The 25026-nt window shown below is 40.4% G+C and overlaps 1 protein-coding gene across 1 annotated transcript in view; it reads right to left on the bottom strand.

Moving 5' to 3' along the window:
- Nucleotides 1–25026, bottom strand: part of DCDC1 (doublecortin domain containing 1) — a 426134-nt gene that overhangs the window by 360135 nt on the left and 40973 nt on the right. Inside the window, 1 exon segment of the mRNA XM_030562124.1 lies at nucleotides 3530–3735. Within this exon segment, the coding sequence (XP_030417984.1) occupies nucleotides 3530–3735 (206 nt within the window).

Raw genomic sequence — 25026 nt, forward strand, 5'->3', positions numbered from 1 at the left:
ATTGATAACTTAGATGTTTTCTGCATTTTGCAGCTTGTTATGTGTTTAATTTTTTTTTCTTTTGCCAATTTTCCAAATATCCTTATTTCTAGTTTATTTTAATTTTGAAATGTACCTGCATAGGCTGTTTACTTCACTGGTCCTGTTCAGAGGGAAAATAAGAGAAAAAAAACAGTAAATCCCTGAATGAGTTAAAAATGCCTACTTGGCATGCCCAATCAGTAGATTTGCTGTTATAAGGTAGCAGTGCCTCCACAGGAGGTCCACATAATGAATAAATGAAAATGGGAGAATTTTGCACAATCTGATGAATTTGGCTTGTGGACAGCTGAGATACAGCCAATAGTGGTGACATAATCTCATCTATCAGATTAGAAAAGAGATGGTCACTACTGGTGTCATGGTTGGAGAGCAAAATAGAGGAAATATTCTACGCCCCTGGGCAAAGACGCAGCAGACATCTGATGGGGTCAACCCAATATTTGTGGGGTGGACCCACCTCCCCCTGGTGGATGAAGGCTAACGAAAGTTCTGTGACTGGTGGTTACTGACTCATCCATGGGAGCAGGATATCCTCATAGCTTTAAGTGTGATTCTATTCTGAAAAATGACCATGTACTGAAGCACCGTCTTACTCAACAGATTATTCCTGTTGTGTATTTAGTCCTAGTTGCTTATTTCAGAGATAAAAGTAAATTTCAATAGCTTTATCACATTAGCCGTATAGTGAGCTGGATTCGATTCCTTCTTTTATTTAAACAGAGTTGTACAAACTGGCCTCGCCTGGCCAAGTGTCAAGAAAAGGCAAATTTCAGTTCTCATCAGGGCTCTACAGGACTCCACCAATAGACTTTTGTGTGCAAAAGGAAATGGATCAGCACTTTTCTTCATTGCCTTGGGCCAGCCCACCCTCTGATAGGCCATTTTTATCCTCTTCAGAAGTGTCCAAGCAGTTTGTACATGTCTTGACATATTGGTTTTCTGGTTCCTGGAAGACTATGCCACCAAGGTCTTGCAGCCAGGCAGTTAATATGGGCCTAAGTGTTCAGAGGTTTATTCATTATTTAAAAATATTTTCTCATTTTAAGCTTCTCTAACTTTTTATTTTTTATGGGAGTGCTATTAAGATAAAGGTTGACCAACTTCTGGCACAGCTGAACCTTGCTGGCTTTTTAGACATGACTCAGTCAGGCTTCAGACAGCATAATGGCACTGAATAAATCCTGTTTAATATGGTTGATTTCATGCTGGTAATAGGGGAAAAAAAACACCTGTTCTTGTTAATTGTGTTTCAAAAGTCTTTCATTTTCTTGACTAGAAGTTGGTGACAAGACTGAAGTTCTAGGCAGATGAGGCTGTTCTCAAGTGGCTGTGCTCGTTGTGAAGGAGAGGATGCAGAGGATGGTTATTTTCACCTAAAGAGGTCTTCTACAAGGTGCTGTTAGTCTATCCCCCCCGCTGTGCAATAAGCATATGAAGTCACTGTAGGAGCTCTTCTGGAGATAAAGGTATGGACCTACTGTTTGAATAGTGTCCCTAGTATTATTATTAGGCTTTTCTATGGTGCTCATCACTATGTTATCTGAATTTGTCCTCATAATATCCTGTAAAGTAGAGTAGTATCATTATCTCCATTTTACAGATGGAGAATAGTAGCAAAAAGAGATTGAGTGTCTTGCCCAATGTCACAGAAGATGTTTTTGGCAGAGCTGTGAGGAGCCAGAGAAATACTGGAATGAGAAAGAAAAGAGGGTGTATTTGCGAGGAAGATAAAATGACAAGCAAAGAAAGGAGAGTGAGGAAGAAAATGAAAGGGAAGGAGACAATCAGAAGAGAAGAGACCAAAAGGCTGAAAATGAAAGAAAAAAAAACATAAAGTGATCGACAAAAGCAACAGAGACATACTAAATTACACTTTGAAAAATATATTTAATAGAAAACTGAATGACTATGTTCAGATTAAACAAACAAAAGATTGAATTCCCTCAGAAGCTCCTTTCTCCTCTATAACTGTACATAGCAAGACCAAAAATGCCTGGGTGATCCCTGATTCAAAAATGAGAAATATGCTGTTTAAATTTACCAGAAATGTTATGTGGGGGAGATAGCTTGGTGGGTGGGACAGAGGATTTTATTCACCTACTAGCAAATTACTTATTTTATGGATTGTGCAAAAGATATTGCTCGGTCTGCTTGCCTGAACATGCTAGTCCAGCCCTGCCTATAGGTACACAGGCTGCCTCCATTTGCTTGAACAGGTCCTGAACTTTCCAGTCAGAAGGCAGCTTCTCAGAATGATTTTTATGTAAGAAATATAAGTTTAAGGTTTTGTATAATTTCTTTTTGTAAATTAGCATCAGTGCTCATAGTAGTAAAACCTGTAATACATTCCTCAATATGGGAAGATTTTTAATGCCCCACAATCCATAGTTAGAAAGAAGAAAGATGTTTAGTCTCTTTCTCGCTGGGTAATTATATAGTCCTTAGTCTGTAATATTTTAAGCCTTGTATACACAAACAACTATTTGGCAGCAAGTTGGTGTCCGAATCTACCCTGAACTAGCCTGCTGCAGATTGTGTGGATCCTGCACGTTAACAGTTCGTTAAAGCACTCTGTTTGGTCCTGTTTCAAAGAGGACTAGATCAAAGCACATTAATGAATTGCGAATGTGCATCAGCAGGGTTCACACAGACAGTTAGTCCAAAGCAGGCTACTGCAGGGAGATTCACACCCCAGCTTGCCACAAAATAAATGTTTATGTAGACCGTCCCTAAGTGCCTGAATTTGCACCTTTCTTACAATCTTTATTTTTCAAATGGGACCCAATGGAATTCGAAGGAATTCCTAAATCAAAGAGGATGGAATGTCAATGCTCCAGGCATCCAATCCAGTGCCCATTGCACACAATGGAAATCTTTCCAGAGACTTCAGTAGGAGGTGAATTGACCTGTAAGGCTGTGAAAAGATTATACATACCTTTTCAGACTTATTTAAAAGATAACATGGAATAATGATCGAAATCCTGACTGTGTGATTTATTGATACTGTGTCTTTTGAAAACTACCAATATACTTATGGATTTGCCTGATTATTTAAGTATTTGTTGTTATAAGAGCATACATAAAGAGAACACATTAACCCAGATATTAAATTGCCAAGAAAGCCTTTAGTAGAGGAAAAGGATTTTTGCTTCTACTGTATTTTTAGGAGTATTATACTGTATAATTATGCCATTTTAGTAATTTAAGACAAACTATATTGTGCACTTTCTCTAAAATATTAAATCAAATCTATAATCTAATCAAATAATTATTTGGAATAAAGAATAATTAACATGGAGGACTGAATAGGGTGACCAGAGAGCAAGTGCGAAAAATTGGGACAGGGGCCGGGGGGTAATAGGAGTCTATTTAAGAAAAAGACCCCAAAATTAGTACTGTCCCTATAAAATCGGGACATCTGGTCATCCTAGGAGTGAGGACAATTTTTTTCCCAGGAAACTTGGGCTGTTTAATAAACAAAGTTTACCTTTTCAATTTGGTCCTGTGCTGCAATAATCTCATAGCCATCCTGCCCAGAGCAATTCTTAAACACCAAAATCCTGAGTGAGGACTTCTCAATAAGCTTCTTCATGCGATTGGAAAGGGTAGGCTTGGTTTTCCTTCTCTTGGCACCAGTAGGGAGAACCAGACCATTCATCGTCCAAGTTACTTTCTTCATTAATGACAGATGGTCTGGAAGAAAAGTGGGAAAAAAAGTAAAGTAAATATTTGGCTTCAAAATTAAAAATGGACACATCATACTCCCCTTTCCCTATTATATTAATAATACACACTGGCCTGTCTCCATGTAGATGCTGGTCTTTTCTGAAATACTACCACATGCTTCCCATTAACCATGACATAAGCTGTAGCAAGCTGTCTCCACTGATAGCCTGCATAAATCATCATTCCTGAAGGGAACAGATGTTCAGGGTATGAAAGAGTAATACCACAATTTAGTCATAATTAAAATGCACCCTTAGCATGCTTCTATCACCGACCAGAGAGGAGTATTTAGCTTTTCACCTACAAAAAAAACTGCTTCCCATCACTTCTGCTTCAGGAAAATTAAGCCTGTTCCTTAACTTGTACAATGTTTGAGTTCCACATCTGACATTGCATCCCACAAAGGATGCTATTTTTCCTCCTTAACAGCTGATTTCCTTGCATGCTTAAAAGGTTGACCTCCACCTAGTGCCACAGCACAGAATATATTTGCAACTACATGTAAAATCTTGAACCCTTACTGGAGTTGCCATATAGGAAAGTAAATTGTAGAAAATATGTTGCTACAGATTAAAACCGGGCCAGTAAACACACTATTTTTGTCAGTAATAGTTTAGACTCATCTACACATTTTCAAAAAGAGAGTTCAGGGACTAAGCCATTTAACTCCCATTGATGGTAATGAGAGCTACGTTACTAAATCATCACATATCACTTTGAAAATATAAGGATCACATTGCCATTATTAGTGCCGGATAACATGTTACGTGAATGCCACTGTTCTTTCTTTCTTTGGAGAGTGGGTTTCAATTCATAAATCTTTAACATCATGTGCATTAGAGTTATTCCATTATGGAATATATAGAGCATGTCAATATGTTTGTTTTCATTAAAATTACAATAATAAATTGGCAGTGCTTCTTGCTGCAACCTGCATTCGTTCTAGAAGGACACTCTCTCTTTTGTCCCTCAAGGACATAGCTATTTACAGTGCAGCTGGAAAGATCCTAATTTATTCAGAGGCTTCGTTTCCCAAATAAATATCCTCAGTGGGTACCTGTCCGTAGAAACTCAACTGCTCTAATTCTGTAGCATGGGCCGATCCTCAGCCAGTTTACATGGGGTTGACGCTGTTGACTTCAGTAGAGCTACACTGATTTACAGCCACTGAGGATCTGATTCTATAAAACCATCTCATCTGCAACCTTTCAGAAGTGGTGTGCCGAGTCTTCATTTATTCACTCTGATTTAAGGTTTCGCGTGCCAGTAATACATTTTGTTTTTAGAAGGTCTCTATCTATGTCCGGGGACGGCGCTTCCATTTAGGTGGCCTAGACAATCGCCTAGGGCGCCAGGATTATTGGGGGGCGGCATTTTGCCGGGGGGGGGGCGGCAGGTGGCTCCAGTGGACCTGCCGCAGTAGTGCCTGCGAAGGGTCCCTGGTCCTGAGGCTCCAGTGGAGCTGCCGCAGGCATTACTGCGGACGGTCTGCTGCTCCCGCAGCTCCGGTGGACCTCCCGCAGGCACAGCTGTGGCAGCTCCACCAGAGCTGTGGACCAGCAGACCCTCTCCGCAGGCACAACTGCAGCAGGTCCACCGGAGCCACAGGACCAGCGCACGGGGCAGCAAAATGGCTGTGCGACTAGGGCGCTAAAAACACCAGCGCCGGTCCTGTCTATGTCTATAATATATAACTAAACTATTGTTGTATGTAAAGTAAATATGGTTTTAAAATGTTTAAGAAGCTTCATTTAAAATTAAATTAAAATGCAGAGGCACCTGGACCTGAGTGCCACTGAAAATCAGCTTGCATGCCGCCTTCCGCACGCATGCCATAGGTTGCCTACCCCTGATCTAATCTAATGGTGGTCAGTGGGTGGCATTTTGGAATGTTTGTTCTCAGCCTATAAGTGAATTTTATTTTTTAAAGCTTTTGCACTTCTGAGCAGTTTCTATTTTCTGCCTCACTTTAATATCCTCCCTCCCCTTAGGAGGTTCTTTACATTTCTGGCAGAACTCATGAATTTCCTGTTTTTCCCACTTTTAAAACAGCCATCCTTAAGGCACACACAGCAACTCACACTGGGAAGTGGGATAGTCTTGGGCCTTTTGTTGTCACTGTGAAAATCCATCCAGATTTGGCCAATTTATGAGCACATGCACATGCTCTGAACTTGTTAGAGACTTACTGCTATATCTCCCTACATGCCATCTGCTGTGAGTAGGCCCTAGCCCCACAGCACTAGCCCCTTCATGCCAAATGCACTGAGCATGCTCCAGCCCCATGGAGTTATATAAATACCAACTACACTGAGACTCTTACAGGGTGGGCATAGAGCAAGAATTCCAGATAGGACATAGAGGAATCATCAAGTGGCTCCTATCCCTTCAGCCGAGGGGAAGGTGTGCTGGGTTGGAGGCAGAAGACCTTCCCCTGAAATTCTGTGCACTTCAAAGCCCTTATTATTGAGCAAGACCTCATACTCCTACTTTAGGAGGCAGTCAAGTATCACTCCTCCCTGAAAATGGCAGCCACTTCCCAACCACCCCCTCATGGTCTGATGTCATTCACTTTTCCTCATCTTCAGCTCAGGGCCCTTTAAATCAAACTACACCTCTACCCCTATATAATGTGACCTGATATAACATGAATTCATATATAACGCGGTAAAGCAGTGCTCTGGGGGTGCGGGGCTGCACACTCTGGCAGATCAAAGCAAGTTCGATATAACGCAGTTTCACCTATAACACGGTAAGATTTTTTGGCTCCCGAGGACAGCATTATATCAGGGTAGAGGTGTACCAACACTCTTTCTGGTTCAGCCATGCCATTCCTTGGGGTTTGATCTATTAAAATAACAAAATTATTCCCATATAAAGTCCTCCAATTTCCACCAACTGCATACTCCCACTGAGGATTTCTCATTCTTCCCCCACCTTGAGCTTTTTCCCTGAAGACTCAGGGCTCCCTGCTGGCACCTATTCACTCCCAGCAAATTTTTGTAATCTCTCTTTCATAGAATCATAGAATCATAGGCTTTAAGGTCAGAAGGGACCATACTGATCATCTAGTCTGACCTCCTGCACAATGCAGGCCACAGAATCTCGCCCACTCACTCCTGTATCAAACTTGTGTCTGAGCCATTGAAGTCCGTAAATCATGGTTTAAAGACTTCAAGGTGCAGAGAATCTTCTAGCAAGTGACCCATGCCCCACGCTGCAGAGGAAGGCAAAAAACTTCCAGGGCTTCTGCCAATCTGCCCTGGAGGAAAATTCCTTCCTGACCTCAAATATGGCGATCAGCTAAACTCTGAGCATGTGAGCAAGACTCACCATCCAGACACCCAGGAAAGAATTCTCTGTAGTAACTCAGATCCCACTCCATCTAACATCCCATCACAAGCCACTGGGCATGCTTACTGCTAGTAGTTAAAGACGAATTAATTGCCAAAATTAAGCTATCCCATTATACCATCCCCTCCATAAACTTATCAAGCTTCGTCTTGAAGCCAGATATGTCTTTTGCTTCCACTACTCCGTTGGAAGGCTGTTCCAGCTCTTCACTCCTATAATGGTTAGAAACCTTCATCTAAATTTCAAGTCTAAACTTCCTGATAGCCAGTTTATATCCATTTGTTCTTGTGTCCACATTGGTACTGAGCTTAAATAATTTCTCTCCCTCCCTGGTATTTATTCCTCTGATACATTTATAGAGAGCAATCATATCTCCCCTCAGCCTTCTTTTGGTTAGGCTAAACAAGCCAAGCTCTTTGAGTCTCCTTTCATATGGCAGGTTTTCCATTCCTCAGATCATCCTAGTAGCCCTTCTCTGAATCTGTTCCTGTTTGAATTCATCCTTCTCTAAACATGGGAGACCAGAACTGCACACAGTATTCCAGATGGGGTCTCACCAGTGCCTTGTATAACGGTACTAACACCTCCTTATCTTTACTGGAAATACCTCGCCTGATGCATCCCAAGACCGCATTAGCTTTTTTAATGGCCATATCACATTGGCGTCTCATAGTCATCCTGTGATCAATCAATTCTCCGAGGTCCTTCTCCTCCTCTGTTACTTCCAACTGATGCCTCCCCAGCTTATAACAATAGTTCTTGTTATTAATCCCTAAATGTATTACCTTGAACTTTTCACTATTAAATTTCATCCTACTCCAGTTTACAAGGCCATCCAGATCTTCCTGTATGATATCCCGGTCCTTCTCTGTATTGGCAATACCTCCCAGCTTTGTGTTATCTGCAAACTTTAGTAGCACATTACCACTTTTTTGTGCCAAAGTCAGTAATAAAACGATTAAATAAGATCGGTCCCAAAACAGGTCCCTGAGGAACTCCACTAGTAACCTCCCTCCAGTCTGACAATTCACCTTTCAATATGACCTGTTGTAGTCTCCCCTTTAACCAGTTCCTTATCCACATTTCAATTTTCATATTGATCTCCATCTTTTCCAATTTAGCTAATAATTCCCCACGTGGAAATGTATCAAATGCCTTACTTTGAAATCGAGGTAAATTAGATGCACTGTGTTTCCTTTGTCTAAAAAATCTGTTACCTTCTCAAAGAAGGAGATCAAGTTGGTTTGGCACGATTTATCTTTTGTAAAACCATGTTGTATTTTGTCCCAATTACCATTGACCTCAATGTCCTTGTTTACTTTTTTCCATGACCTTGCATACTACAGATGTCAAACTGACAGGCCTGTAGTTGCCCGGATCACTTTTTTTCTCCTTTCTTAAATATAAGAACTATGTTAGCGATTCTCCAGTCATACGGTACAACCCTTGAGTTTACTGATTCATTAAAAATTCTTGCTAATGGGCTTGCAATTTCATGTGCTAGTTCCTTTAATATTCTTGGATGAAGATTATCTTGGCCCCCTGATTTTGTCCCAGTAAGCTGTTCAAGTTTGGTTTCTACCTCGGATGTGGTAATAACTACCTCCATATCCTCATTCCTATTTGTCATCCTACCTTTACCCCTAAGATCCTCATTAGCCTTATTAAAGACTGAGGCAAAGTATTGTTTAGATATTCGGCCATGCCAAGATTATCCTTAACCTCCACTCCATCCTCAGTGTTTAGCGGTCCCACTTCTTTCTTTGTTTTCTTCTTATTTATATGGCTATATAACCTTTTACTATTGGTTTTAATTCCCTTTGCAAGGTCCAACTCTACATGGCTTTTGGCCTTTCTAACTTTATCCCTACATGTTCTGATCTCAATAAGGTAACTTTCCTTGCTGACCACTCCCATCTTCCATTCCTTGTACGCTTTCTGGTTTTTCTTAATCACCTCTCTGAGATGCTTGCTCATCCAGCTTGGTCTACAACTCCTGCCTGTGAATTTTTTCCTCTTGGGATGCAGACTTCTGATAGTTTCTGCAACTTTGACTTGAAGTAAGTCCAGGCTTCCTACACCTTTAGATCCACAAGTTCTTCAAACCAATCCACTTCCCTAACTAATTTTCTTAATTCTTTAAATTTAGCCCTTTTGAAATCAAAAACCCTAGTCACAGATCTATTTTTGTTTATCCTTCCACTCAGTTTGAACTGAATTAGCTCATGACCGCTCAGACCCTACAACCATTTCTTCTATGAAGTCCTCACTACTCACCAAAACCAAATCTAAAACGGCATCCCCTCTTGTTGGTTCAGCAACTACTTGGTGATGGAATCCATCAGCTATCATACCTAGGAAAATCTGAGCCCTATTATTATTACTAACACTTGTCCACCAGTCTATATCTGGGAAGTTAAAGTCTCCCATGATCACACAATTCCCATTAGTATCTCCTTCATGAAAAACATTAAAAAGGTCTCTATCCATATCCAAATCAGATCCTGGCGGTCTATAGCACACCCCAAGCACTATCTCAGGGGAGGCTCTAGTAGCTTTCTTCCCCAATGTGATTTTTGCCCAGACAGATTCTGTCTTATGCATTCCATCCCTTCTTATTTCTTTACAGTCTACCTCATCAATGATATACAGTGCTACTCCACCACCTTTGCCTTTATTTCTGTCTTTCCTAAACAACACATAGCCTTCAATATCTGTACTCCAGTCATGACTACTATTTCACCATGTTTCTGTTATCCCTATAATATCCGGTTTCACTTCCTGCACCAGTAACTCCAGTTCCTCCATTTTGTTACCTAGACTCCTCACATTGGTATACAAACAATCGCATTGGTGTACAAACAATATACTGAAGAGTCCCTTTTCTCTGCAGCTTCCTTCTCCTCTTTATAGGAAAATACACCATCTGGCTCTACTCATTAAACCCCATAGGTATTTAACTATTTAAACCTCATCCCAGGCGTGGCAGGCAGGGTTAATTGTACATAGTTGGTCAGCTCCAGGCCTTTGGTCCTTAAAGGGGTAGGCCACCCCACATCCCATTTAACAAATGGAGTACCTGAGTACACGGTCTTCCAGAAAAAACAGTAACCATGGTTCTGTGATATGTGTTATCTACATGGATTTCACTTGCGGTGCACATGAGCCCTGTGCATGAAAGGTCAGATTATTTTGGCTAACAGTGTCCATTAGTGGCATACCCTGGATGTCTTTGTGTTCCCTCCACCTGAGGGCAAAAAGGATGGAGCAAACCCAATTGTCCTTCAGTTCCTTCAGCAATACAGAATTCAGATGGAACAGAACTCTGTAGGACAGCATGTAAATAGTTGATGAGATGTATTATCGATTTAAATGTCACCTGTGATATATAAGCTGTTGCTGATGTGGAATCTAACAGAGCCCCTGTGAGTGTTATTCTCTGAGTCAGCAACAGTGCTTAACTTTTCTTTGTTGATCTTGAGACTTAGTGTGGTAAAAAGATGTTGGATTACCTGCTACAGTGATCTTTCTCAAATGAGCCAATTGTCAAAGTATGGATATACCTGGATCCCTTGTCTCCCTAGGTGAGCTCAGAGCTGCCATGACTACCAAGCACTTGGTGAGTACCCTTATTACCAGGGCTGGCTCTACTGTTTTCGCTGCCCCCAAGCAGCGTGCCAAATTGCTGCCGCCGCAGAAAAGCACATGATGCCCTAACGGCACACAAACTGTCCCCGTCGTCTGCGGCAGTAATTCGGCGTGCTGCTTGGGGGCAAAAACACACTGACTGCCACCCTTTGCAGATTGCCGCCCCAAGCAGCTGCTTGGAATGCTGGTGCCTGGAGCTAGCCCTGCTTGTTGCTGTTGAAAGACCAAAGGACAGAATTCTGTATTGAGACTGGGATACTCCCTCTTGAAATCTGAAGTATTGCCTGTGTGCCAGCTGTATCAGTATGTAAAATTATATGCCTTGCAGACTGAGATCTGTGAACCAGCTTTTTGGAATTTACCAAAGGGATTATGGAGGCCAGTTTTACCATCCTGAATTTGAAATAGTGGATGAATCTGTTGCATCTCTTCCTTCTTCAGAATTAGAAAATAATGTGAGTAAAAACCCCTTTCTCTGAACTTCAGGGGCACTTCTTCCACTGCTCAGAGATTTAGAAGCGAATCTACTTCTTGCTTTAACTGTATTTTGTATGAAGGATATCTGGAGAAGGGAAGGGAAAGGCAATAGGAAAAGACTGAAATTGAATGGAATACCCCACATTAATAATCGCTAAAACCTAGTGGCTTGAGGTTATTTGATTCCAGGTATCTCAAAAATAAAAAAGGCGGTTGCCAATAGGGCTGGAGGGTATAGTTCTTCCAAAGATTATTTTGGCTCTCAGCAATGGCATCAAACTTGCTGCCTGGTGAAGGACACAGGGTATGCTGTACTGAAGGAAGAGGCAAATGGCCTTCTGCATTGGAATTTCTGTTTCTTTCTTAGCAGTTCTGATAATCTTTGTGGGTTATAACAATACATGAAAGTCTTTTGTCTAGCGTGAGTTTTCTTCTAGGCCTATTTTCTCCTAGGGGCTAGCAGGTAGACTCCCAAGGAATGGAGACCAGCTCTCAAATCTTTCAGAGAGTGCAGAGCTTCATCAGTTCCTTCACTAAAACATATCACAACCTTCAAATGGAAGGTCCTCAATTGTTGTCTCCTTCAGTATTTCTGAAGAGTTACCCAAGAAGTCCCTAGGTATAGTGATGAAGGTGCCCACTGAGCATGCTGCAATATTGAAGGCACCTTTAATACTGCCTGTAGCAAAGTATCAGCTACCAAATATCCCTCAGGTTCAACAGACTTTAATTCTTCCTTATGTTCTTGAGGAAGTTTCACAATAAACTATGATACCTTGTCCCAATGAAGGTAATTATATTTTGACAGGAACACCTGGAAATTTGCAATATGACTCTCCAAATGTGATGATGAGCAATCTTTCCTTCCAAATAAACCTAATATTTTTTGGATCTTTGTCTCTTGGAGTCATTTTGGGGGGTTTCCACTATCTCAACATTGCTATTAGAGAACCTAGAACTAGTTGGGTGTAAAAATATTCAAATACACTTGAAGGGACGTGATAATACCTATCTGTCTTTTTTATGGATAAGTGCCACAGATGCTAGAGTATGCCATAAATATTTTGCCAGTTCTGATAGCTCCTTGTTAATTGGCATGGAAAGCCCTCCATGCATGTAAGAGTGAAAAATGTCCAGTAGTTTATGTGATTTTTCCTGCACTACCTCCACAGAGATTTCTGAAGTGTCTGCCATGTTACACAAAAGTTTCAGAAATGTTTTAAAATTGTTGGCTGAGTGGAAGTGGAGGTAACTACTGCCTTATCTAGTGATAAAGAGGAGATCACAGCTGGAATCAAATTCTCTTCCTACCCCACATTCTGTAGCCCAAGCTGTGTAGTCTGTAGCAAAAGGTACAGAAGAAAAGGTATCAACATACTGTCAGTTGATCTGAGCCTACCAGGTAAGCTCCTTTTTTCCACAAGGTCAGGCGTCTGAGGGCACAAATTTTCTGAGTATGTCTTTCCATAGGTGCTGACTCCGTGGGTGCTCTGGGGCTGGAGCACCCCCATGGAAAAAATGGTGGGTGCTGAGCACCCACTAGCAGCTCCCCTACCAGAACCTCTCCCTCCCACAGCATCTCCTGCCTGCCGGCAGGCCCCATGGATTTGTGTCTCCTTCTCCCTCACCATACCTCCTGCCCACTGCGAACAGTTGTTTCACAGCATACAGCAGGCTGGGAGGGAGGGGGAAGGAGCAACGATGTGGCGTGCTCATGGGAGGAGCATAACTGGGCAGGAAGAGGCAGGGTAAGGGTGGAATGGGGCTAGGAAGAGGCCTTGAGGAAGGGGTGGAGTGGGACTAAGGCCTGGGGCAGGGCACCCCCCCCAGCACTTTTGAAAGTCAGCACCTATGTATCTTTCAATGTTTTATTGAAGTGGTCCACAAGCCTGTTAGTCTGAGGGCAATGCATGGACATCCTTAAGCCCTTGATTATTAAGAAGTCACACAATTGCCCCCTTAATTTTTATGGTCAGACAGTATCTCTTTTGGTATCCCTAATAACAATATATGGAGATATATCTATATCATAAAACTGGAAGGGACCCTGAAAGTCATTGAGTCCAGCCTCCTCCTTCACTAGCAGGACCAGGTACTGATTTTTGCCCCAGATCCCTAAGTGGCCCCCTCAAGGATTGAACTCACAACCCTGGGTTAAGCAGGCCAATGCTCAGACCACTGAGCTATCCCTCCCCCCAGGTAGCTATACCTAACCATTTAAAGATTTTCATCAGTTCAGTGGCAAGGTTAGCACAGTGATTGAATGAAGGAGAATGGCCTCTGGGTACCACATGGTGTAATCCATTATCACCAGGATGTCTGGTACCCAGCTGCACACTTTTCCAAGGGTCTAATCAGGTCCAACCCTGGAAGGGTATTCTGACCATCAGGGTGGGGGGGACTAACAGAGCCTTTGAGGTCCATTTTGGTCCAGTCCATTGGCATTTGGGGCATGATGTGCAGTAGTCCTTGACCTGCTGTGTACCTACAGCCAGTAAAATTTGAGGATTACCCTTCTGAGGGTCTTTTCTCACCCTAAGTGTCCTCCAGAAGGTACCACATGTGTTAGCTGTAAGACTCTCTGGCAGAATTTGTTTGGGACTAAGAGTTGTATTTGTGCTTTCCTGGTTTAGGAATCTTTTTGCCATTCAGTATAGCTTCCTCTTCCCTGAGTTCAAAGCAGGGCCACTGCCTCATCAAGTGCAGGTCTATCACTCTCCATTTATACTGGTGAGTTATTCATATTCTTAGTGTCAGGTCATCTCTTTGTTTGCTTATAAAATCTACATCTGTAATTAGTATGTCCAAATCAGGAGAAGGTAAAGTGTTCTGTTTCCCCTGTTGTGAGGGGAGCCACAGTTCCTGTTGGGAAGTCTCTTCTTCAGGATCCTCTGTCTCTCTGACCCCTGCTAGCTTTCTGTGTTTTTGTAGTTCAAGGGCTCCTCCTTGAGGATCATTCCTTTTCATAGGTTCATCACTCCATGATTTTATGATCTCTGCAAAAAATTCCCAGTCCCAACACAAAATCACCAGCTAGGCCCACGGGGCCCACACCTGTTCGTACTTTTTCTGTGCAGCTTCCTATAGTGAACTGTACCTCCCTTGTGGGATGAGTGTACATCACTACACATGCACTAGATACAGATGGTTTCCTTTGGGTTATCGCCAAGTTCTGCTAATTGTTCTCAGATCAGCTTTTGGCTGCACCTGAGTCTATCAGGGCTGGCAATTCTACCCCATTGATCCACAGAGGGACTAATATCTTGGCCAGGCCTCTTTTTCTAGCCCTGGTGTTGACCACCCATGCCTGCCCATAGGAAAAATCCATGAAGGGACAATCACAGGAGAAATGATCTTATTGCTTGTATGAAAAGCACGTCCAAATTGAGAGATTTTTTCCACCCCTTGACTGTTCTGGGGGAGGTGTGGTGCTCATGGTGGGTCTCTGGGACCAGTCTCTCCTCCAACCCTTTCCTCCCCTTGGAACCAGGCTACCAGAGCTTTGTCATAGCTGTGAGCCATCTGGGAGGCCGAACCTGGCATTCAGTGGCCCGGTGGTCATCTCACTTAATGGCCCCCTGGGATGGGCATCTTCAGTCTTGGGTGTCCTCATTTTGGGGTTGCAGTCACTAAGTAATTTTCTGCTAGCCTGCTTGCCTCAGCCAACATCTGAGGCTGATGTCGCAACACCCACTCTTGCCCTCCAGCTGGGAGCCCCTGCATAAACTATTCCAGCACCACTTCTTTGGCCACCTGTTTCCCTGTCTGTCTGTTGGGCTGGAGACACTGCCAGCAGTGTTCTTAGGACTCTGGCTATTGCTCATGATCGGCTCCCTGTGGAAATACTTCCCAATGGAAGTGCTATCAATGGGTTTCCAACATGATACTGAAGGTTTCTAAGATGGCTGCCTTGAGTTTAGTATAGTCCTGGGCTTCTGTGGCATCAAGGTTCCAGACTGCAGCTTAAGCAGGTTTGGTAAGATATGGTGCTAGCAAAACAGCCCAGTGTTCAGTTGGCAATCAAGCTGCGTTGCAACCTGGAAAGCTTTGGGGTCATCCCTCGACCCTACTTTCATAAGTCTTACTGGGAGGTTTGTAATCATTGTGGGACTTGGGGCCACCATGTTCGTGCATGTTCCTTGGAGCTGTAAAATGGTCACCACATACTGAACCAGGTGTTCTTGCTGTTCTTGCTGTTGTGCTGCCAACTCCCAGATGAGCTTTTGTTGCTGCTGCTGTTGTTAGGCAGCCATTTGTTGAATATCTGCTTCTGCAGCTGAAGTTGTTGGGCCACCTGTTTTTATTGGCTGTCCATCAGCCACTTCAACAATTTGTCCATGTCATTTTTTTCTCTTTTTTTCTTTTTTCTTCTCAAGGTCTTACAGTAGATCCAAGGAATATTACGATGTTCTCCTCTAAGTTGTGATGGTCGGCACTTGATGGAAGCACCACCTAATGGTTAGACAGTCAATTCCTCAGTGCAGAGTTGTGTTGATAGGGGAGTTTGGGTCCTCCCACTCCACCAGGCCGCAGCCCAAGGCCCTGTGAGGATTACCAAAGACCAGACACCCAAAAACACCTTGCAGCTGCCCTCCCTGTCCCACTTCCTACCCCTCACTCTATAGACCAACCTTTGAAGTCTGTAACAGAAGATACAGAAGGTATCAACTGCACATTTAGTGGATGAAGTTTTGGTGTCTTCAAAGACCAAGCCCAGGAGCTTGGCGCTGAGCTGCAGCTCTCCAAAATAAAAAAAATAAAATGGGCCTCTCTCATTTCTTTGTCCTCTTGGAGAAGAAGCAACAAATTGAGCCTCTAGTATGGATTTGCCCCTTCTCCAAGGCAAAAAAGGCACCTTGAGTGCTCATCATTAAGCAGAAGCGCTACATCACAGGAAGGACAAGTTTTGAATCGTGATGGCTTTCTTTCCACCATAGAGGCTAAATTCTGGTACTGAGGAAGTCCCTAACACTATCATAAAAATAATGAATAGATCTGAAGTGTGAAAGGACTTGATGTTGCTCCAACTGTATTGATACAGTGTACTCTTTTGTGCCTCCTCTACTGTTTTTTTCTCTTAGTTTTCTTCTTTTACTTACTTTTGTGGAATTAAGAAAGAAGCTTACACCTACAATAATTCTAAAAAAATTCTAGTCTGAAAAATAACTTTTTAAAAAATACTAAAAAGAGGATATTGTTTTTTTGCTATACTCATTTACATTTCTGAAAATTATTAGTATTTTTAAAGCTACAATATTATAGATGAGAAATACATTGAAAATATATTTGTTATTATGACTCTGCAAAGTAGTTATGGTTTATGTTATTAAATATGAAACAGCAAATCAAGTCTTTGCAGCTTGAGATCTGAATTCTCTAAAATCTGAATGCACTAGCAGTGAGAAAACATAATGTTGTATTCAATAATGTCATCTGTCCAAAATACAGTTGCCTATGTGCTTAGTAAATACATTATGCCCAGGTCACATTCCTGTGTTCAACTAAGTTTATAGTCACTCCCTTTTCTTTAAATACTTCTGTTCTTTGTTTCTGCATGTTCTGAAGTGTCATCATTTATTGCCACAGGCACAATGGGTATATTTAACTAATAATGACAGTGGTTGTCATTACATTTTAAGCTCAGTAACACTAGTCTGACATATTATTTGAGGTATGTCTTAATTTCAAATTTGATTAAAATTACAAACATCCTATACAAATATGCCAATCAAAATATTGTCACCTCCTCTCTTGAACTTGTCTATGAACTCTTCATGTAAAAAAGTCCTGACATTTGTACCTGTTTAAAGTGAAGAGTCTTAGGTTGTAAAAATATTTGTATATACTTCTCTTGGAACCACAACACAAAATAGATCAGAGAGTCATCAGTGGTCACAACATTTCACCTAATACAGGGGTTGGCAACCTTTCAGAATTGGTGTGCCGAGTCTTCATTTATTCACTCTAATTTAAGGTTTCAAGTGCCAGTAATACATTTTAACGTTTTTAAAAGGTCTCTTTCTATGAGTCTATAATATATAACTAAACTACACCTCTACCCCGATATAACGCTGTCCTCGAGAGCCAAAAAATCTTACCCACGTTATAGGTGAAACCGTGTTATATCGAACTTGCTTTGATCCACCAGAGCACGCACATCTAGTATTTCCTTAGTGAAATAAAAATTAAGTGCTAGTGATGGGACTATTATACAGTATAAGTAGAAGTGATGGGACTATTATACAGTATAAGTAGAAGTATGTTGGTGTTCTGGTGTGTCAGTGACTTAATTGTCACAAGTTATGGAGGAATTTTAGTGCAGATTTCAAGTTAACAATGGTTAATTTGGGACCTTTGTAGTGAACTATTCAGGTATTGGTTCTGGGCAATGGCATGGTATACCGGGGATGCAAGCCTTGGTGTTTTGCAAAGCTTGAAGACCACCTCATTTAGGTAATGAAAGGAAAGGGGCAGGGACTCTGGCTATCTAGACAAAATTCCTTAGGTGATGGTAAGGGTGTGGATAAGGCCCTCCTACATCTTCTGGTTTCTGATACATATTAGGTCATCTTGAAATCCATATTGGTATGGTCCTGAGAAGTAGTAGTTGGGGAGCTGTAACCCCCAGTTAAATGAATTGTTAATTTAAATAAAGTTGCACCCTCCACATTTAGCACATACTACTTGTCTCACTACTGCCATGACCAGATCAATGAAGGCATAATTTAGCCCATTGTTTGGCACGTTATCTTTCAACATACAGGGTAGTATTATTATTAATAGTTATATTACAGTAGTATCCAGAGGCTTCCGTCAGGATCAGGGATCTCCTTGTGCTAGGTTTCTTAAAAACACATAAAAATACATGATCCCTGCCCTACAGAGTTCACAATCTAAGGCCTCTATCCTGCAATTGTACTCATGTGTGTAGACTCTTGAACCTGCACAATCCCGTTAAAGTTTGTAGATTGTTTTATTTTAACTCTACACAGATGAGAAAGAAAAAAATAGCTACTTTGATTTAAATGAACTTTATGTTGTTAATTAATTTAGTTAATATTTTTCACTATTTATAATATATTTATATCATACCAGGATTGTACTTCTATTTATATGATATGGTGTCCTCTCACTCATAGTTTGCTCCAGACAGACCTATTAAAGATTACTTGTAGTTCTATAGTATGAAACACAGCTGTTCTGGAGACACAGTAATAATACATACCCTTAGGACATTACATAAATATGCAATACAGTAAGCATTATCATTCCATAAAGTCAGAAACCATAAACTAAAGAATGGTGGCTATGCACACAAAGGGTTTATAAATCATCTCTGATTAGCAGCATATTAGAAAGACTATTTAGTTTCAATCTTGTTGATAATATACAATTCCATTTATGTAATTACTGCTATACTAAGTAGACGTTTTTCCAATTAAAATGTTATCTTATTGAAAAAATAGATATTTTCCTTAGTAACTTCTTCCACCTGGAATATGGGCCCCATTTGGTGGTGTGTGTGTGTGTGTATATATATATATTAGGCCTTATTTAAAATTTCTAGTTCAGTTTCTTTCTCCCATCCATGAACCTTGCCAGGTGCTCAGAGGAAGTTAAAAATCCATGGTGGTTCAGTCAGTCAATCTGCCATGGAGGAAAATTCCTTTCCAGACCTGCAAAAGGCCATCAAACTAACTCATGACAGATTGGCCTTGCCACCATGCTTTTTTTACCTTCCTCTAAAAAGGTTTGTGGGATGGGAGAAAGAAGCCATCTCCTGGGAAGGGAAGAATAGTTAAAAACTAAAGACATATATTCTGTGTGATTACAGTGACATCAATGGGAATCCACAAAACTGGAAGAACTTGTCTGCCGTCACTTGGGATAGGAGCTGTTGCGGGAATAATATTTATGTTATGACCTATGGTTCCAAAATTAGGGATAGGCCTTGGGAAAGGAGGAATCTAAAGTCAGAAAAAGCATAACACATGAATGACAGGACCTTACTTCCATATTCAGGAATAAGGCACCCTCATGAGAGAATCCAACTGTCTATATGAGATTATGACTAAGTGAGGGATTGAAATTTAGTCCAGGGTGCCACACATCCGGGCATTGGGAGTACTGTCAAGGAAGAGACCATGAGAACTGAGGGCTGCAGAAAACTAAGGGGTTAATCTGAATTGAAATTTTATGTAGCTAAAGAATACAATAAAGTTTCTGCCATGAGCCTTTAAAATAAAAATAGATCTGAGTTTTAAAGACATCTCTCTCAGTGGCAACACCAATGAGGTTTTCTGGAAAACAGAACTACAGGATAGGAACAGCCTAATTCCTCAGTAAAGTGATAAATAATGTGTCCAATTCTACTGCGAAATAAGACAATTCAGGACTGAACATTTGTAACCTACAATATCTCCATGCTGTACTTTCCGAGAACTTCATCCTGATATCAGGAGTCAAGTGAGCTGAAGGGAAAGTGCTATACAGATACATATGCAAAAGTAATATATGTGTATTTAAAATCAACTATCAATTACATTAAAATCTGTAATAAAATGTGTAATTCCAAGTTCATTAAGCTGATGCATTTTTTGAAAAATAAAATATGACAGAGCATTTACATTTCAATGTGCTTATGAGAAAAAGTGTTATACTGTTATTTGGAATGCAGCTTGGAATTGAAACATTTCCAAATCAGTCAATAATTAAATAGTGAGAATCCATCATTTTCACTGACATTTACTCCTACCAGAAAAGATGGCCTACTTTAAACGTGCTCACACATATGCTTGTCAATCAGTTCCTGTCACAGCAAATTATTTCGTCTTGTAGATCACATGGTATTTAAAATAAAATTTCTCTCTCCACATTTAAATACAGATTTGAAGCGCAGTATCAAGAACTCTTTTCGGAGATTAGATTTTTCTGTAACTGCTTCTTTACAATGTAATATATAAAAGATGGAAAATCTAATTCATAATGCTCAGTTTCGCTTATAGTATACAGATCTGATGACTCAAGTATCAGCAAATTATAGCTCTAAATGCAATATAGCACAATGGGTTAGATAGAGTAGTAGAAATGAGAATGATAGTGTACTAATCATTTTAGCATCTAACACTTACATGCAGTAGAGGGAATTCAGTTTCAGATTATTAGAAATAAAGTACAGAACACGCTGAACAGCTTATTAAAAAACAATTGCTGTATGGACAATGAAAAATAATAAGGGTTCCCTAGCCTGTTGCCAAATGTAATAAATTAGTAACTAGTAGTCAAATATTCTAGTTTTGTATATTTAAAATGTTTCCCATTTCCATTTTACCTCACCGACCTTGTCTCTCTAATATCCTTGGATCAACACAGTTACAACAATACTGCAATCCCATTTCCAGAGAGATCTATCAACTTTTATCAAAAACTCTTTAAGGTAATTTCCATTTTAATTTGAGACATAGAAAAGTCAAACATTGACATAAAAATTCACATTTCTGTGTACCTGCTTTTTTCAAAAAATAATTAATATTTAGAGTTTTGTTGTGCCAAGAATTGACATGTGTGTGCCTGCCAGCCATTTTAAAGATACCCATCGATACATTTCAGACCAGTGGATAAGGCACTGGACTGTGAGTCAGGAGACTGAATTATATTCCCTGTTATGTGACCTGGGACAAATTAAACTGCAAATCAGGGTATTAGTTTCCCTTTCTGTAAAATGAAGATAACAATATTTAACCTCTTTTAAAAAATGATCTTAGGTCTATGAATAAGTTCTATGTAAGTATGTATGAACTACTGTGATGGGGGAACCCAATTTCATCTTTGCAGTCCCTCAAAATTATTGATACATAGTCAGCACAAACTCATTAAATGACAAAAATTGTCTCAAATTATTTGCCTGAATTAAAAAATATTAGAAAATGGCGATTTTTATCTTTGACTTTAGGCGGTCGAGTTAAATCATTAAAATGAAAGTCTTCCTGAGATTCTTATTCCTAATATCCATCCCTAATGCTCCTCACAAGATATTTTCAATCTCTGGAGACATATTTGCAGATTTATTTGAGGAGAGGAGAAAAAGAAAAATTAAATATGAATTTTGGTATGATAACAATGGACTGGCCATTTCAAATTTCATCAAACAATATCAGTCAGACTATCCAAGGTCCTGACCCAGCTGAGCACTTACACACACATGCTTAATTTTAAGAATATGAGTAATCTCACGGAAGCCTATGAAACTATTTTTGTATTTAAAGTATGCGCTTAACTGCTGTGCTTGAGAGGACCTCTATATCTAACTGACTGGATTTTAGACATCTCAAATACAGTGTGATTATGCAAAGATCAGTCATAGTTCTCAACTATTCCAGCAGTGTTTACAAACTCTTCGAAGGCCAACTCTTGCACACAAGTGAATACATGAGTTAAAAATACCTTATCTGGAAACAATTAAGAAACCAGAGGCCCAATCTTACAATTTACAATATGCAGGCTGACCTCTGCAGCCACATATAGCACCTCTGAATTTCAGTGGGATTTTACACTGGTACAGAGGACCTCTTATGCATTGTAAATTGCAGAATTGAGGCCTGAGGCTAAAATTTTAAAACATTGGTGCCTCAAGTTAGGTAGTGAAATAAAAGTGGCCTGATTTGCAGAAGCCCTGAGCACCCACAATCCCACTGAAATGACTGGAAGCGCTGGAGACTCAGAAGTTTCAAAATCAAGCCATTTTTATTCCAGTATTCTTTTACATATGGATTTAGTAGCCTAACTTTAGTCACTCAGGTTTCAAATTGGGCCTCCAGAACCTCCATCTCCCAGATAATACATATCTTAGATCTATTTATCTAAGTTCCCATATGGTGCCCATCACCATAATACCTGAGCACCCCCTGCAATTAAGAAGTATGCACATAATATGTGTCTCTCTTTTTCTGACAAAATGTGTACACAACTACTCCCTCACTCTGGGCTATAGGTCTATTGTGGAGAGAATGCCACTAGAAACTTAACATGCATTCCTTTTGCATCCCAGTAGTTACAGTAGGTTTGTTAGGCCTGAATAAGCCAGAGTGATTAACAGGTTCAACTATGAACTGCCTATTATATCTGTACAAGGGAATGTGCAGAGGGTACAGTAGTCTCTACTGGACTGCTGCTACTTCTCCTGTGTAAGAGGGAAGCAAGTGTAAGGATAGGGATGAAAGAATGATGATGATTGTCAGTGATGTGTAAAAAATTTATATTTCCTAAATAAATAGTTATTAAAAATTACATAGTTCTGTCTTGCAGTTTAAATGGGACTGAAGCATACTCTTGAATTGTTCTATAACCTTGGTCTTTAGCAGAATTTCAGCACTATTTGGGAACATGATTAATTCACTCTTTAGTCTTGTCTACCCTGCAAAACCAAACCGTATTTTAACTATTGAAGGCTACAGGGTTGTAACTGCATCCTGCAGCCAAGGTTGATTCAAATACATTAAGGGATCCTGGAGACTCATAAGATGTATACCTGGAAAAGTTGCCTCCCTCTTTCGGGATACTATCACCTGGAGGAGGAAAACCTGATGAAAGTCCCTCCCCACATTCCACTGTGGCACCTTCAGCCAAGGGTATGAGGGAGGCGGGAGAAAGTCCCCTACTAAGGCTAAAACTCATACAGGAAAACTGCTGAAGTCCTCCTAGCTGGACCTCATCACTCATAGATAGAGAAAGCTTCCTGCTGTTACGCCACCACCTGCAGAGGGGAAGCCTGAAGAAACACTCCCCAAACCTTTGCTGGGACACCATCCTCATTTGGTTTGGAAAGCCCAGAGAAAGTTCTCTATTGGGGACCCCTGACTCTGTTCTCAAACTCCCATCCCTCATGTGTCACAGGGCAACAGAGTGTTCATATGTCAGCACATGCTTGATGAAGCTTCTAGCATGGAGCTGAAGAATTCATTTGTTCTTTGAGTGTGTAGAATGAGGAGCCTATTCTGAACATGCTCAGAATGTCAGTCACTCCCTGTGAGGGACCCTTCCAGCTAAGGCCCTGTTGATGTAGGTTCTATAGTTTGTTAGAACCTGTTCTGCCCCATTAGGATTGTTTCTACAATGTATATAGGACCTAAGAAATCACGTAACATTGCATTGAGATTACTTGTAAAGCCTAGCTGCTACTGTTAAGTATGATGTCTTCTTGGGAAAGGCTGTCAAGCAGTGTTTCATTGATATTATATGTGCAGTGCATGATGAGCTACTCTTATGACTGCAGCAGTAACTTGGGCCCTAATCCTGCAAACGCTGAAGCACTTGCTTAATTTTATTGCTATGAATAGCTTCATACTCATAATAGTCAAGTTAAGCACATGCATGTTTGCAGGGTGGCAGCCTAAGCGCAGGCCTACGCTACTGTTTAAGTCAATCTAAGTTATGTCACTTATATGAAAAGATATCCCCCTGAGCGACGCAACTTACAGCAACCTAAATACTGTCCACACTGGCGCTATGTCAGCAGGAGGTGCTATCCCACCGAAATAGCTTCCGCCCCTCACGGTGGTGGATTAATTATGCCAACAGGAGAGAGCTCTTCTGTTGCACCAATGTAGCACTTCTAGTGTAGACTTGCCTTAAGGCTGAAACGATCACCTAGATAAAATCCATGTACCTTCACCATAGGTAACTATGAGCCCCAAGTAAGGGAGATAGCCCACACAGACAAACAATAAAAATTACTGAATAGGAGAGGAATTGTAGAAGAGAATATATTCTGCAATATTACAATGACCTATAGTATACACCAAAACATATATAAATTTTTCTGAAGAAAAGATAATCAAGTGATTGTGCCTTGCACACCACAGTCACTTGATTTAAATCAACAGAAAGAATCTGGAGTCAATTAAAGAAAGCAGTAGCTAAAGCAGCACATTGTGGACATCTGGAAAGAGCTATCATTCATTTGCAGAGACTTCGGGGTATAATACAAGCTTTTAGTAGAAACAAAAAGCAGTGAACAGAATGATTGAAAAGAATTCACAATTTCTTTAAGAAACAAATTCTTAAAATGTGTGGCAGATATGTGCTCAGTTACATATCTGCTTTAGAATTCCAGTTAAACTCCTAATTAAACAAGGTCAGTGCTTTTCAATATATGTAAATTACAATAAGAGAACAACATGTTACAGAGCATTAAATCTTAAGCCCTCGTCCTTATGCTTATGCCTATCTTTATACCCTGTGAATAGTCCCAAAGCTGTCTTCGTATGACTGAGAGGAAGAGATGGTGTCTATCTTCGTATTTGTTAAACACCTTTAAAAATGGGGCCTCATTACTGACTGGAGCCTTTAACATAAATATTAAATAAAAATAAAATATAGCAATTTTTTCATTCTTTTTTATTCTTTTATTCTTTATTTTTAGCCGATTTTAGTCTAAAATTTATTGTGCAAGTGAGCATATATCTGAATCTTTATTCACTTACCCTTATAATCAATTTAAGTATTATTCCCCAATCATTATAACAGGAAATTGAAAGGCTGAGCAAATCCAAAGAAATAGTGGACAATTCAAGGCTGATGTGAACAGGCCCAAATGCACAGATGTCAGTGGGAGTTCTATTCTATACAGGTAATTTATACTATATGAATCACAGTGATAGCTAAGATATACCACTTAAAGTTATGCCAGAGCTTATGCTTGACCCAGTATCTGAAATACAGATTTCACATGAAGGCATCAATGCTGCAAGCACTTATGTGTGTAAGTATCTTTAAACATGT

Source organism: Gopherus evgoodei, chromosome 4 (genome assembly GCF_007399415.2).
Source record: "Gopherus evgoodei ecotype Sinaloan lineage chromosome 4, rGopEvg1_v1.p, whole genome shotgun sequence".
Classification (NCBI taxonomy): Eukaryota; Metazoa; Chordata; order Testudines; family Testudinidae; genus Gopherus; species Gopherus evgoodei.